Genomic DNA, 15,000 nt, shown 5'->3' on the forward strand with positions numbered 1-15,000 from the left:
AAGAGTTCTTTGACTGATCCCTGAAGAGCTAGGCCCTATCTGGGTTTTGATGGGCTTGGAGCATCTGCCTCTCTTTAAATGGCCAGGGCTTGGGTACCAGCCCCATGGAAGCCAGGTGTGATGGACTAAGCAGGGACTGACACATCATACTTACAGGAAGAGAAACCCAAAGCAGAGAAAGATCTTTCAACAAAGACTTCAATGCATATTTGTGTCTCCTTCTCCTCGAGGAATTTTTGAATGGTTTTTAAGTGCTTATGTAGAACCAGACTACTGTGGTAGGCATCATGTATAATTTAAAACTTGCCTTTGGCGCTGAAAAATTGAAGCAGCTGAGGTTTTCTCAGCATTTCATGGCCCATCAGGTGTCAGATGTTGGTACATACAGAGGCACCACCTGATGAGCTGATAGAAGCCCAGAGCTGTGTTCAGCCCAGCTTTGACTAAGCTGACACCCTGGGGCAGAGCAGTGAGGAGGTTCAGGGCTAGGACCCATCATACAGAGCAGATCCATCAATCACACCATAGGCAGCTGGTGGCCAGAGATCCCCCCCTGCCAGCCCATGGCCAGCCCTCCTCCTGAGGGCTACCAAAGCCCTCAGCCTAACAAAAATGTCTCTGCTATGTACTGCACTGAAGGCCACAGATCCTAAGCCTACCCTTAGCAACCCAGGCTAACCCAGCAGAAATGGTTCCAGGGAGGGCAAAAGAATCTGTTGTCCAAGCAATGCACACAGATGCCAAGTACTTTGTTGCGTGATCAATAAGGTAGCTTGTTTCACCACTTCAAACTCAGCCAAAGGGCTCTTTTGAATAGTCAGAATCATCCATGGCAAAGGTATTTTTGAACGCACCTATTTTTGAACATACCTACGCTCCAAGTTCAGAGCATTGTGGCTTTTTTGTTTTGTTTTGTTTTCAAAAAGGTTGATGAAAATGATTTTCCTAAACTGACAGCAACAACCGTAACACATGTACAGAAACAAGATAGCAGTCTCATACAGGAAATATTTCTGCTTTCGTTTTTATTTTATGAATACATATACAACAGATGCATAATCTTCCATTATCCAGGCTTAAACGTAACAGGTTGGGGTGGTTTCCCCCCCCCCCCCCCAAAATAGCTTAAAGAGGAAAATAAAAATCAGAATGAAGGAGCTGCAACATAACCAAACCATACATTCGAAAACTTTGCTAAAATTACTGCTGAAAAGTGCCTCTGTGTGTATGTGTGCATTGTCCTGCACGGTTAAAGCCTCACTCAAGATATTTAGTATATAAATAAAAAAAATGCTTTGGCATAATCAGAGATTCCTCCATGCACAGTTTATTGACATTTCTGAAATAATGAGAGAATAAAATCTGAGGACTATATAATATATAATTTCCTCTTCTTGAGAGCCATGTCTTTAAATGCAGTGGGGAAATGAAGAGGAGTCTGTTGACAAGAGACTTTAACAAGAGACATAATAAGATGGTTATATGAGCAGGATGCAAGCAGCTTCATATAGAAGAGATGGAGAGATATATGTATATAATTTAAAAATGTTATTTTATATGAGAAAATAAGATTTTTCAAGATAACATAAAATGAACCACTCTAAGACTAGCTTCCAGCAAAACATTTTGCTTTATTAATTCTATTTTCTAGCTACAAGTCAAGCTGACATTTGTCGAGCTTTTTAACTTTTCATATGGCAGTCTATAAGAAACGTTTCATGCAATGTCTACAAGGCTAAATACAGGGTAAATAATTGGGATTAAACAGGTGAGGAATAACAGACTGTTTAAGGACCAGTAACAGCATATTATGTACATAGAGCCATATTATATTCTCATGTCTTCACAGTAATGTGCAAATGTGACAAATATGGCTTTCATTTTTTTTTCCCTTAAGAAAGTAAGACATAATTATACAGAAGAATGTTTTAAAACACTTAGTTAGATTTCACCTTTTTGTGAAACCTGTTCAGTCTTCATTGCATCGGGGTTAAGGAGCCACCCCAGTTCGGAGGTGTAGTTAGGATGTGTTTCCAGGAGGGGGCACAGATTCCTAAGGCACAATATTAATGTTAAACATTTTTAATTTAGTCATGCTATTTTATTTTAGTTTTGTTTTTATTTTTTAAATTTTTTTTTTGGTTATGTGAAGTAATAGGTCGTTGCTAGTTATATAATAAGCTGTTGATTGTAAAAAATACAATGTTGAAGGCTACTCTACATGCCTACCTGTGAGTCCAGGAACATTAGCTAATCTGAAAACACACTATACAGCGCCGCATGTGAAACCGAGGTGGGTTTTTGGTAACATCCTTTTCCATACACGTAGCACAGAGTTATAAGGCTTCTGCGGAATAATAATATTATAACAATACAAATATTTTACACTCTTCCATAATGGTATTTACAGTTACTACAACTCATATTCTGACATTTGGTAAATAACATGTATCTTATATGCATCCTTCTTGCCTATCTAAAGTGCTTGCTTAACTGCATGAGGAAAGAAAATGCATACCTGCTTTAGGTGCAACAAACCCTCAAAAGAAGTAGCTGAAATATTTGCGGTGGATTTGAAATGCATTCTCAGAAATTGAAATTATTGCTAAATTCAGTGCCCTTACTAGGCAATCATCATTATTATTTTTCATATATAAATATATGCATATATACTAGTATGTATGTACATGCATACACATTCATCTATCGTGTAAAAGATAGATTTCAATTTTTTGTCCATCAACCTTTTTTATTTTGTGCTATTCAACTCACTTGTGCTATGACAGAAGCTGGATCAAAATCAGAATCTTACCATGCTACTACTACCAACCCTATGATTCATTAGCACGTAATGAAGGTAATGAAGGCGATATGCAAAAAGAAAGCTGAGATGATGATGAATCAGGAGGCTTTTGAAATGCACTGAGAATAAGGCAATAGGCTGTACATTACAGCAGAGGAAAAGCTGAGAAAATTCTGGAATTCATTAAGGTGTCTTACTGGAGTTGCGATTGCTCTCCCTACTCTGCTGCAGAGTCCTATGCTTTTTTCCAGTATCATTCTCCAGAATTCAAGCTCTAGAGTTTCTGCACCTACCAACACTTTTAATGGTAAGAAATTCAAAGCTTATTAAAAATGCCCTGATGCCACAACCTGGTAAAATAAGGCACTTCCAGGGCTGTATTCCAGGGGTGCCATGCCAAAAGGATCAGCAAAGGGAAGAAGCGCTCAGATTTTGCTGAGTTTCCGAGTTTTGTCCCATGAAATGCGCCATCTTGGAGCATACTCCTTATTTTCTCTTTTGAGATGATTTTCTGTTTCATCAGTTGAAGTTGAGGAGCTACTTCTCTGTAAGCAAGAGGTAAATCTTCAGTTCCTGACATTCATTAAGGTGGAAGATCAGAGTGGTACCAGGCAATGTCTTCAGTTCATTCGGTTTCTCCTGACTTGAGGTGATGTGCCAGCCAAGTCAAAAGTGTGGATTTCATACCAGCCCACACTGAAAGCTATGAGTGGACATTGGTACTGGAAAGGTCATTCCTTATAATTTCATTTACTGCAAAGAAAGAAGACAAGAAAAGGAATCAATTAGTATCCTGCTGCTGCAGGCAGTTGTCCTCAGTGCACAAACCCCCGAACTCGCACATATTCCTTGAGAGCTCCAGTACAACTCTGAACAGTAAGTGTGACATCACCAGGTAGCTTGTACAGGCTGATCACAGTGCAAACCCAGCAGGATTAACCAAGGTTATTAACATGCTAAATACTGTGTAAAACCAGGCATCACAAAACCAGCAGCATCCTGGATCTTTGATTGCATCAAACATACTTAACATTTCAAATTGGTTACAGATAAAACATTTCATTTCCTCTAGAACTGCCTCAGAAATGCAAAGCCAGGAGGACCACAGGAGATCCTAGAATAATCTACTCCTTCCACAAAAAGAGCTGCTTGGAAAGTATGTTAGCCATGGTAGGTACTGGTGGCAGAAGGCTGCCAGTCTCTGAACCTGGATATGTGCAGCTGCAATGCCTAGATAGAATAAAACTTCACATGCTGATTTTTTCCACTGTGGGTTGATATTAAGGAAAAAAAAAAAAACAAGAGAGGAAGCTGCTGCATGCTTGCCCATTCCCTAGAGCTGGTAACATGTTTAAATATATACCCTCCCATAGTGGTGATCAATGCATGTGGACATGCACTCTTTACTTCTATCCACACAAAGAAATGAGAGGGACAAACAAGTTAAAAAAACTCCAGGCAAGAGTCAGAGGAGAGAATAAACAAGGTCTGCTATCTCAGCATCAGCCAGCCAGACTGCATCTCCACTGATAAAGAGTTGTTTTCTTTATTCACAAGTCTTCTTTCTTTCTTTTCCCCCTCCCCTGAAGATCATCAAGCAATACAGTTTCCCACACTCCAATTATGTCCATGTGATTTTTGGCAGATGGACAGGAAATGACTGAACCTGGCAAAGGTCATCGACACAACATCCCTTTTATTTCCACTCCACCTCCCTAAAGCAACTGCCACCACCTGATTTACATGGAGATAGACAAAATGCCATCAACAGGACTATCACTGCTTCTGAGCTTCTCTAACATGCCAGGACTGGGAAACAAGTGCCCACGTCATGGAAGCACCACAGAAAAGCCTGCATTTTCCTTTCCTTGCGGGCTGCTCTTCACAATAATCCAGATAACTTCGTGTGTTTACTGGAAAAGACCAAGCCTGTGTAAAACCAGCTTCCTGAAGCAATTAGTTGGGGGTTTGGTGTTGGTTTTTATGGCTTGTTTTTTTTTTTTTTTTTCTTTTTTTTTTTTTTTCCTGCAGACCTATTGCCCACTTAGTAATTGCAGCACATGAATCAGTCAGGATTTGTGTCACAGGTCCTGGCCATCAAAACCAATTCTACCAATGGATACACACGCCATACTTCAGAGAGGAAATATCAGTTGCATTTGTAACTGTCTATTTACAGCAGCAAACTAAGAACTATGGAAATGAGCTGTGAAAAGACAAAGCAGGTCTTCCCCTTGAGAGTGCTGTGGAGTTCATCTTTAATATTACCAAAGAGCAGAAACAAATTCAAGTGGCAAGCCCTGCACTGAGGCAAAGGCTGCTCTGTACGCATCCAACCCCAGCCAGAAGTGCAGCCCCATTTACACATGGCCAGACTCCAGAGAGCTTTAGGGACTGAGTTGCTGCCTTGAGTGCAAACAGCATTCAACTTCTGTGGAATTCTGCCACGATGCTTTTGTAAAGATCGCTTCTGTGATAAACTTCTCAAGGCATTCTCAGGTCTGCAGCAAAACCACACAGCAATACTTTTGTATTTTATGTGACAGTGAAAACAAATCCTCCTACCAGCCAGGCAGCATCATAGTTTTGCTAACTTTCTCTCAAAGCTTCTGTTAAATCAAATAAAATTAAGACACTAGTCAGGGCTATCCTCACTCTTTGTACAGTTAGTTACTGCTTAGAAACATTAAATAATGAATATTCACAGTGCTTCTGTAAAATGTAAACATAAACATCACTGGCATTTCATGGGGACAGGGAGGTGGAAATGTGAAGGGCCTCCCCATCTCAGTCAGGATTAGCACCAAGGCATCTCAAATCTCTCTGACTAATGCTGTAGCACTTGCTGAGTTACTCTTGCTTCTTTCAGTAAAACTTTCAAAAGCAACAGCCTCAGCCTGCCAGCTCATGCTTTCCCCTATTAAAGGTATGTAGCAAAGGTATTTTGGAAGCAACTTGATGACATGAGCCGAAGGTCCAACTCCAAAACCAGCTTAGACTCTCAAGAGGCTGCCCCTTCCAGTCCCTCCAGGTCCCTTCAGCTGATCCTCTGTCACTTGAGCGCTGCAGGACATGTCTTACTCCAGATATGACGCAACTTTTCCTTTCAGCTGGGAGCCCACCTGCTTTGGCTCAGGCCATGAGACCACAGTGCTCCTTGAGTCACACTCTCTCCATCTCTCAGCACCCAAATCAATTTGTCCGCAGCTGAAATCACTCATATTCTCTTACTGACTCACAACAGTTTATTGCTTGTTTTTATTTTATATTACTTTCTTAAGAGAGGTGGACTTCTGCTACCTTGATGAGTAAGCCTGGTGTCCTCATGCAACAACATCTGGCAGCTGTTCAACAACAGTCACTAGACTGTCACCACAGACTTGGGAGACAGACTTGGGAACCTCAACCCAAATGCATCCATTGCCACCAGATCACAACCAAAGAGGGCCAAGACCACCAAGAGGACGCTCAACATCTCTCTCCTCCACAGTTGTCTGTGGACAGCATGGCTCAGATACAGCTCATTTTATTTCACTATTTCACTTGCTGTTTCACTTGCTGTTTGTAAAGACCCACTGCAGTGTCAAAAATGCAAAATATTCCCAAAAATGCAGAGGAAAAAACCTGCAGAGAGGGACAAGGGTGCATGCAAAAGGCCGAGGTGGGGGAATATGTGGCAGCACAGCTGACCTTGCAGCAGCAGCCAGCTAGCAGAGATGAAAGGGGAAGTGTGATTCGAGCGGGCTTTCCCTCACTGCCCACCCAGACACCTGAGGCTGCAAGGAAAACCCTCTGGTGGGAAGAAATGGGGGAAAACCAGGAGGCAAGTGCAGGTGAAATGTGCTGGGTTTGCTAGAAGGATGATCCCCGCTACCCTCAACTGCATGGTCCAGCACTCCCATGAGGACTCTCCACATTTTTTATGATTTCTGGAAAATTTACTTCCTTCTAATACTCCAAAACATGTTAACATTTCTGTTGCATGCTAGGAAATATTTTATTTTGCATCAAATGGAGTATCTTGGAACGTTTTTCTTGACCCCGAACAGATTCTTCTTTCATTTGGCAAGAAAACATCAATATTCTTGTTGTAGGCTGACCCAAGACTGTCCTTCCCAACAGCAAATCAAACCTCTGTTACTGAAATATGGTTCTGCTGAAGTATCCTGTGTGTCCATCCATACCAGTGTTACAACCACCACTACTGTCAGTTCTTTGGGAAGGAGCATAAGAACCAGCATACCTCCACTGAGGCTGTCTCTAGTTCATCTTTGCTCTGCTGGAGAACTTTGTGAGCTGTCTCTGCTGGCCCTCAGCTGGGTAATAATTAGGACTGACTCCATGATTGCAGAAGGCTGATCCATTGCTTCATTCTCTATCTCATACTCTACTATATTTATTAAGAAGCTCATGACCCTTACAGACAGTCTGATACAGCTTTGACCTAATTGGACAATCCATCCAAACACCATCCAGTGTCCAATTAAAAAAATCACCCTTTGGTAAACAAATCTCCATAACACATTTCTCATTATTTTCTCTGAGCTTTCTCACAGCCTTCCCCAGGAAAATCCTGAGAAAGTCTGTGCCTGCGGCTCTCTGTGGCCACTGAGCTGCTGCCACAGTGAGCCAGAGGTCTGCACCCTTGCTTCTAATGGACTTTGATTAACTTTCTTCCATTAAGTTTTCTAGTAACCTTCTGAACCTGTTTTGGCCTTCACAGTTTCTTGTAGCAGTGAGTTCCACAGTGTACATATGTGAGAGTGGAAAAAGTTTGGGGTTTTTTCCTGTTTTAAATTTGTTTCTTGTAAATTTAATTCATGTTTCAAGTAAATGAGCTGACTGTTCCCTGTTCACTATCTCCTTTGCCGTCTATCACTTTGGTATCCTCAGAGCTCCGCTTGGTCCTGTAGGACTACTGCAGAACTTCCCAGAGAGGCAAAATCTGATATGCAGATAAAGTAATTGACACTTTTCTCTCGGCTCTCACATTTGTAACAATATATTTATTATATAATCAAGGAGAATCAGCTGGTTACAGTCTTGAATGCTCAAGTTTTGACTTACAAACCTGCTACTATTACAGGAGGATTGTGCATGTTCCACAGAACAGCAATATTCAGTGCAATCAGTATTTTGGCCCAGGTTTGAGTTTCATTCCTAAAGCAAATGCTGGTCTTTGATTCCTCAGCTTCTTGGATACACATCCATCCATGTCTGCAGTACCATTCCAGGAGTCGCTGGGTTTTGAATAAGCACAACATTCTTCAAAGAAAGGTTCCAATGGCTTTACACTAATTTTTAAAACAACATGACCTGAGTACTAACAAAGACTCATTTTATAAGTAGGACAGATGAGACACAAATGATTACCCAGCTTGTTGCCGGCCCTACATACATCTTAGCAGCAGATCTGGGATAGCATGTAAGATGTTTAACCCTCAGTGCCTAGAGTAGCACAGCACTTCCCTTAAGCACCAGGTTGATCCCTATCAGACCAAACAGCTGAGTACTATGATTTACAGTGCCTTTGTCATCAGATTTTTTTTCACTGTTTTTCTGCTGGCTTTGGGGGGGAGGCCACTGTCGCTTTCATAGCTAACACCTACAGTTCCCCACAATGCCTTCTCTCAACTGATATTTTCCATTGTCATGTTCAGCTTTTCCACTGACAGAAAAGTCAAAAAATAATAACGCTGAGAAATGCAGGTAACACGTGACCTCTCTACCTGTCAAGGCTTCTGAAAGAGGAACCTTTCCTTTGCTAAACAGCAGATGCCACATTAGCAGGATGTGGTGAGCTGTTACCCCACATTTTAGTTTAATAAGGAGTTTTTTTTCCTCTTATATTTAATTTTGCTTTGAAATGCCCTTGCAATGGAAATTTCTGCTTTACTAATTAGCAAAATCAGTGTCTTACCGATGCACCAGTTTGGGTTCCTGCACGGAACGGGACAACCAGATATATCTGTACAAATGTGGGTTCCATATATAGATGTGAACTTCATAGGAAATGCAGTATTTTTAACATTTGGTGGCTGTACATGGATTCCATCAACTGGCAAGACTTTGAATTTCTGCAGATTTCTGCTTTCCTTGCAGACTACTGTTGTGGATAACAATGTGGCCTTCTGTTTTAATAAAACCCCTATCATTCAGAGACACAGTTCTGCCTTCCAGCTCAGACACTGATCCTGCTCAGAACAAAGAAGCTGCAAGGTCAGTGGTGCAGGGAGTTAGGACAGGGCAAATGCACAGGGTTTCCGCAACTGGGGAGTTTTTGGGGATACAAATAAGAGAGTATACAAGACTTCATATTCCTAAAGGTGAATATCCCCCAAGAGTCTGAACAAATGGGAAGTAAGCTGAGAGCCATGGTCAAGCTCACAATTATGAAAAGCTGAGTCTACAGTTTTGTGAGTGAATGGTATCAGTTTGAAAACATATCCCATTCCTTTTCACATTGCAAGCAGAAACATTAAATCTCGGGTTTCTGGCTAGGTGAAGTTGCTGTCTTGTCACACATGTGGAAGCCAAAGACCAATGTTCCCATGACTTCAATCCATGTCAGCATGAGCCCAGAAAGGCCTGCAGAAGGAGACTGAGTAAGGTTGTATCTACTGTTGTGGCCTTTTATAATGCACTCTTCTATTTCAAAAGGGAGGTTCACCTCACTCTTTTTTGATTCTCAGAGAGGTAAGGTAAGAGTTTAGGCAAAAGGACACTTAGATGCTTTGCACTGAGCTGACAACTTGTGATTCACATGCCCCCATTGACCTGTAAATAGCAATGGCATCAACTCAGCTCCTTCAGGTTGGTTTTTGGTTTCCTCATCAATAGAAAGTGCCACATGGCATGTCCCAAGACATCCAGGCATGCAGAATCACATAAAGTTTCTATCCACAACCTTTGTTCATTACTTCATGTCCACCTGTGTCTGCCGGGGACCACTGCCACTAACATGGAGCAGAACTGAAGACAAGAGGCTGAGATGCCATAAACGCTCTCTTGATGAAAATGAACCAACACAGCCGGCTCTAACTGGTTCACATGGCATGGAAAACACAAGTAATACCAGCTGCACCTTTCAAGCTACGTGTGTGGAAAACCTGTGGTAAATCACACTCTGATAGTGCCGTGTCTGGACAATAACACTTCATCTTTCTGATGGCTGTAGCTGCCCAAGCAGTACGATGCCAAGAATGGACACCTTATTTGGATGGTGTTTGATGCTGGTCAGATTGCACAGCTTCTGTGTCACAGCCTCCAGAAGCTCTGTGGAAGGTCTGAGCCACCTCCAGAAACAAGTAGCAGTCCTGAAAGCAAAACTGCTTTGGTTTGGCTCATTGTTTTTGCCTCCTGGCAGAACTCACTAGCTCAGGTCAAGCCTCACATGGGTACAATTACAGTGACACTCAGGTCAGGAATCTCTCCATACAGCTCATTTCACAGCGTGGATGCACCCACAAGTGCTCTGAATTTCTGCTGTCACTATTCAGCATAGGAAGAAAGCTGGGGACACATAGCTCTGGAGTGACTATGAGTTTGATGCTGACACCATGCTACCTGTAGTAATGCTTTGTAGTATGACATTCACTTTGCTGCCTATAATTATTGCCCTCGGACTTTTTCCACCAGGAGTGATGCCATATCTTGCTCCATCAAGCTTCTGTGCTCTTGTACGCCCTTCTTTTAGATAAATGCCACATATTAGAATCACTGAAGAGGAATTCAAAGTTGCAAATGAATGCAGAGGAAGCCAAAATACAGGAGGAAAGTTTTTTTTCTTATCTCCATGTAGAGATTTTATTTTAAGAGAAAAATGGCTAAATATAGATGCATGTACAGTGACTAAAAAAAATTAAGCTCCTAGTATAAACCATCCCATGACTAAAATTCTCCAGTTTTTATCAGGGTACCTATTTCCTCACAACTAATAAGCATCACTACTTTTTGACAGACGAAAACTGCAACAAACAACATATAATTGTTACTCAAATCACAGAAAAAAAATAGTTTTTCTTACAGAAAGTATTTTTTCAAAGCTAGTAAGCATTGTTCTGTGAGTGAGGCAAAACATCAGAAAACAGTGATATAAATTCCTGAGGTGCCAGACTGTAATCCAAAACTATAGATCACATGAAACCTTACTGAATTAAAAACCAAACGAAACAAGTCTTGTGAAGCAGTGGAAAATATAACTTCACACGTTCCACAAAGAAGTCAGATCTTGTATTACCTCAGGTGTCCTGGATGTGTTTAAACCTTAAACTTATTTTTATCTGTTTAATCATAATAAGCCACTACCACAGGGCATGCTATTTTTGGAGACAGAGAATAGGGCAGTGGAGCAAGTGAGTGACAACAAGCAGCAGGTTTAAATAAAACATGATCCTCCCATAAGAGCATCAGCTTGGCATGATGGAAGGCATTGTTGTGCGTGACAGCCATTACCACGGAGCCATCTCCTACCTGCTCTTCCCTCTGCCTTCTTTAGTTTAACAACTCCAAGTCTGCAGGGTGGTTGCGCTGCGGAGGGCTAATGGGAAAGGTTCCTTCTAGTGTGATGACAGCACTGTGAGGCAGCAATTTAACTGGGGCTCTTGAATAGGTGCCCAGACTAAATGAGTCCCATCCTATCGCACCAAAATTTCTGGGTTTCAGGTTTTTTTTCCCTCCCATATGCAGCCCTGGAAACGCCCTGCGTCTCTTGCTCTGCAAACACTTAGGGATGAACTCCCCGGCTGCTGGAAATTAGCTTAAGGATCAGCAGAGCTGCAGTGATTTCCAAAACACTGGAGTCTAAACTTCAGCTTGTTTTTACTCTTAGTCTGAGGATGGCTGCACTCAATCTAATTTGCCCTTTTTACCAAAGAATCAGAGACTCAAGAGGAATTTCAGTTAGCCCTCACTGAGGCCAACCTTGCCTGGGGAGACAGGCATTTGGGCTGTGCAGAGGCTGCAGGATCTGCCCCGGTATGATGCAAGCTTCATCTGACACACACATACGCACACGTGTGAGGGCAAGGCTGGGCAATGAACAAATAAACCACATTTTAACCAAAATGATGTGTTTACGTTCCTAAGAGTATCTGTAAGGGAAACAAAACAGACATATTTTATGTTTTACACAAAATTTCCATGCGACAGATACACTACACAAATGTTACCTAAGGCGGCCAAAACCTGAGGCCAGCGCTGCTGGAAGCTTTGCGAGTGCCAGTCTGGAAGGAGAAAGGAAGACCACGGACCCCTTTGCCAGAGACAACAGGAATTTGCTTGTCATGAGCAATGCAGTAATGCAAATTGATCTTGGTGAAGAGTTCTCCTTTTCAATCTAGTGCCCAACAGTGAAACAGGACTGTCAGATCCCAGCATTTAGAACTCATGATTCACACCCTGAAGCATGACAAGACTAGATTCAAAATCGAAAGAAATTTTAAACAATTCTGTATTTGCCTATTTTTCTAGCCTCCAGGCATCTCTGGCTAAATTCTGAATGTCACCAAAATGAAACTTCATTTTTTTGTCTTTTTACTCTTATTTTCCTAATCCCATTTCCAAAGGTTTGCTGTACCTCACAACTAGCTGGCAACTGAAGCATAGATAACACTTGTGACATGAGGGTCTCAAGGTGTCCTATGGTTAGAAAAGCGAGGATAAAGCCCACCTGATGGCCCCAAGGGCTGGCAGGTTCTAAGGTTCACCAGCTGTGAATGGGAGAGGGGGGTGGTACTGGACCGTGTCACAGAGCTCTGAACCTGATGCTGAAGGCTGCGACTCAGACTTCATGCCCTGCCAAAGGAGCATCCCATGTGCAGGCATCCAGCTTTTCTGTGGGCAGCTGACACCAACCCTTCAGACCTCACATGGCCATCAGGCCAGACCTTTCTACATAACACAAGAAAGGGCTTTACTCAGCATGCTGGAAAAGTGACAGGTTAGCTTTAGAGAAAAAATAATTCTGGGGGTACAGGAGGAAAAAATGGAGCAAGAAAAGGTCCATAATCTCTATGGTTTACTGATTTCAGAGTTTAAAAAAAGTAAAAGAAAACTGAATTTCTCTATTGATTATACAATTATTAATCTTTTTAGAAGCTTTTCTAACATTGCACATAATGAGCAATTCATCAAAGCATATTAGGTGCCACAGAAGTTGCATTCAGTATAAAGGGGTCATTAAGTTTCTTGTAATTGCACATTACTGAAGCTTTCATTAGTTCTAAATCAAATCAATGGGATGTGCATGTATGCTCTTTAATTGACTTTATGTAATAATAGTGTGGCCCGTAGTGATCCTCTGGAATCCTCCAAAATGAGCCACCTTGCACTGCTGTTCATAAAAAAACAGCTTGTGTGCATCTGGGCGTAGCAAGTAAAGCAAAGAAACAATAAATGGAGGCAAGAAAGAAACACTTTAGGTCACATAGCAGTATTTGCTGAGTGCCCTTTTCTTTCCATGGGTAGAAAATGGCCAAGAGACTTCACTCTTCTTCCACTCAACCAGTCTCAAAATCTAATGGACTTGAGCAGGAGCAACATAGTCTCAAGAATGGAAGTGTCCTGGAGATAAATTAAAACACGGTCTATACGATCTTTTTCTGAGCAAGAAGTGTTTGGTTGTCTTTTTTTATTTTTTTTTCTTCTAATCAACTCAGCTTGTCCTACCATCATCACCATCACTACCACCTCATTCCTTTACAGCCCTTTTCATCAGAGAAGTGCATGCCAAACATAAAAGATCAAAGCCATTATTCACATCACCCAGCAAAGAGGGCATCTGGGCAGCGACAACAGGAGGATGCCGTGCAGGCCATAACCAATGCAGCGGCCACTGTGGGGACACATCTGTGCCTTGCCCGTGTGAAGGCTGAGCCTTGTTTGGTAACCCCTAATCCACAGGGGTTTTGCTCAGTCAGATAAAAGGATGACCATGAAGTGACTCAGTGAGTGGCCACATGCTGCTGAATGGAAGAGAAAGGCTGGGTGGATCTAATAAAATTTTTGTGTGTTTGATAAGGGAAAAGAAATCCACCTATGAGCCTGCTGGGGACTAGGTTGGGAAAGGTCATGCTAGCTGGGGGAAATCCTTAGGCAATGGAACACAGCTGCTAATCTTCAGCAGGGGGCAAGAACCTGGCTGGCTCTGGCAATCTGAACTGGTAGTTGCAATGAGATGGCAAAAAAATGGATACAATAAAAAGCTATCACGCAATAAATTTGCTTTTGGCATGATGACCTGGTCACCACCATAATGTGAGCTGTAAGTAATGCCACAGGATTTCATTTCAACCACGGCAGCATCTGTTCCTGGAGAACACTGCACCTCAAAGAGGAGTGCATGTTGTCTTTGTCATGGCTCCTTGGACAAGAGCACTGGCAGTGCTCAATGACACTCATGCTTTGGCTTTGTACCACCCTAACTAGGGACAGATATTTTCATAATGAACCCCCTATCCAGTTTGGCTGTGAAGCTCTGATCCAAGGGCTGATTTAAGCAGACTTGCACTGGAGATATACCAGCGCAGCTCGGGCCATGATGTGGAAACCCCCAGGGTGTTAGTGGATGCTGTCCCTAGTGTGGAGACGTGGCTGTGAAAACTGCACCCAGACTGTTCCTGGATTCCAGTACTCCTTGGATGCTAAAACCACCTCCAGCAAGTATCTCAGATAATAGCAGCTGGAAGAATACTCTTATTTGTACGCGGTCCCAGTGTGACAGAGCTGCAAACATGACAAAATGTCTTTTCCTCTTTTCTCCTCTCCCACATGCTGTGCCTAGCTGCAGAATGGCTCAAGCTCTGGCTGGACTGACAGAGCAATGTCAACAGTAAAATCACCACATGCAGTTGCAAGAATTCAGCAAGAATCACAGCTGGGCTCCCAGGGAAGACAAAATCTTCCCCCTTGTGCTTGACACAAGAACCCTGCTGATGCTCAGTGCCCCCCACTAGAGAGGAAATTTATTCTGCCCCGAGAACAAAGCACTGTAAACCTGCAGCCAGCACTAGAGAACTAGGAAAAAGGCACTTGAGAGCAGGTGTGCAACACTCATCTCTCAAACACACTTAAGGACCTGAAATTTTATTCAAAATGGTTGCATTACACTTTCCAAACAGCTACTTGCAATGTGCAACAGGCTTCTTTTCTACCTCATTTTGAGGAGCTGGATTTCAAAACCCTTTCTTCTCAATAGC

General features: G+C 42.3%; 1 protein-coding gene across 1 annotated transcript in view; it reads right to left on the reverse strand.

Moving 5' to 3' along the window:
- Positions 1-1,607: 1,607 nt before the first annotated feature.
- Positions 1,608-15,000, reverse strand: part of NFATC1 (nuclear factor of activated T cells 1) — a 109,598-nt gene continuing 96,205 nt past the window's right edge. The window contains exon 10 of the mRNA XM_058025065.1: positions 1,608-3,556. Coding sequence (XP_057881048.1) covers positions 3,507-3,556 — 50 coding nt within the window. The 3' untranslated portion in view covers positions 1,608-3,506. The remainder of the gene's footprint in view (positions 3,557-15,000) is intronic.

Source organism: Melospiza georgiana, chromosome 1, assembly GCF_028018845.1.
Source record: "Melospiza georgiana isolate bMelGeo1 chromosome 1, bMelGeo1.pri, whole genome shotgun sequence".
Lineage (NCBI taxonomy): Eukaryota > Metazoa > Chordata > Aves > Passeriformes > Passerellidae > Melospiza > Melospiza georgiana.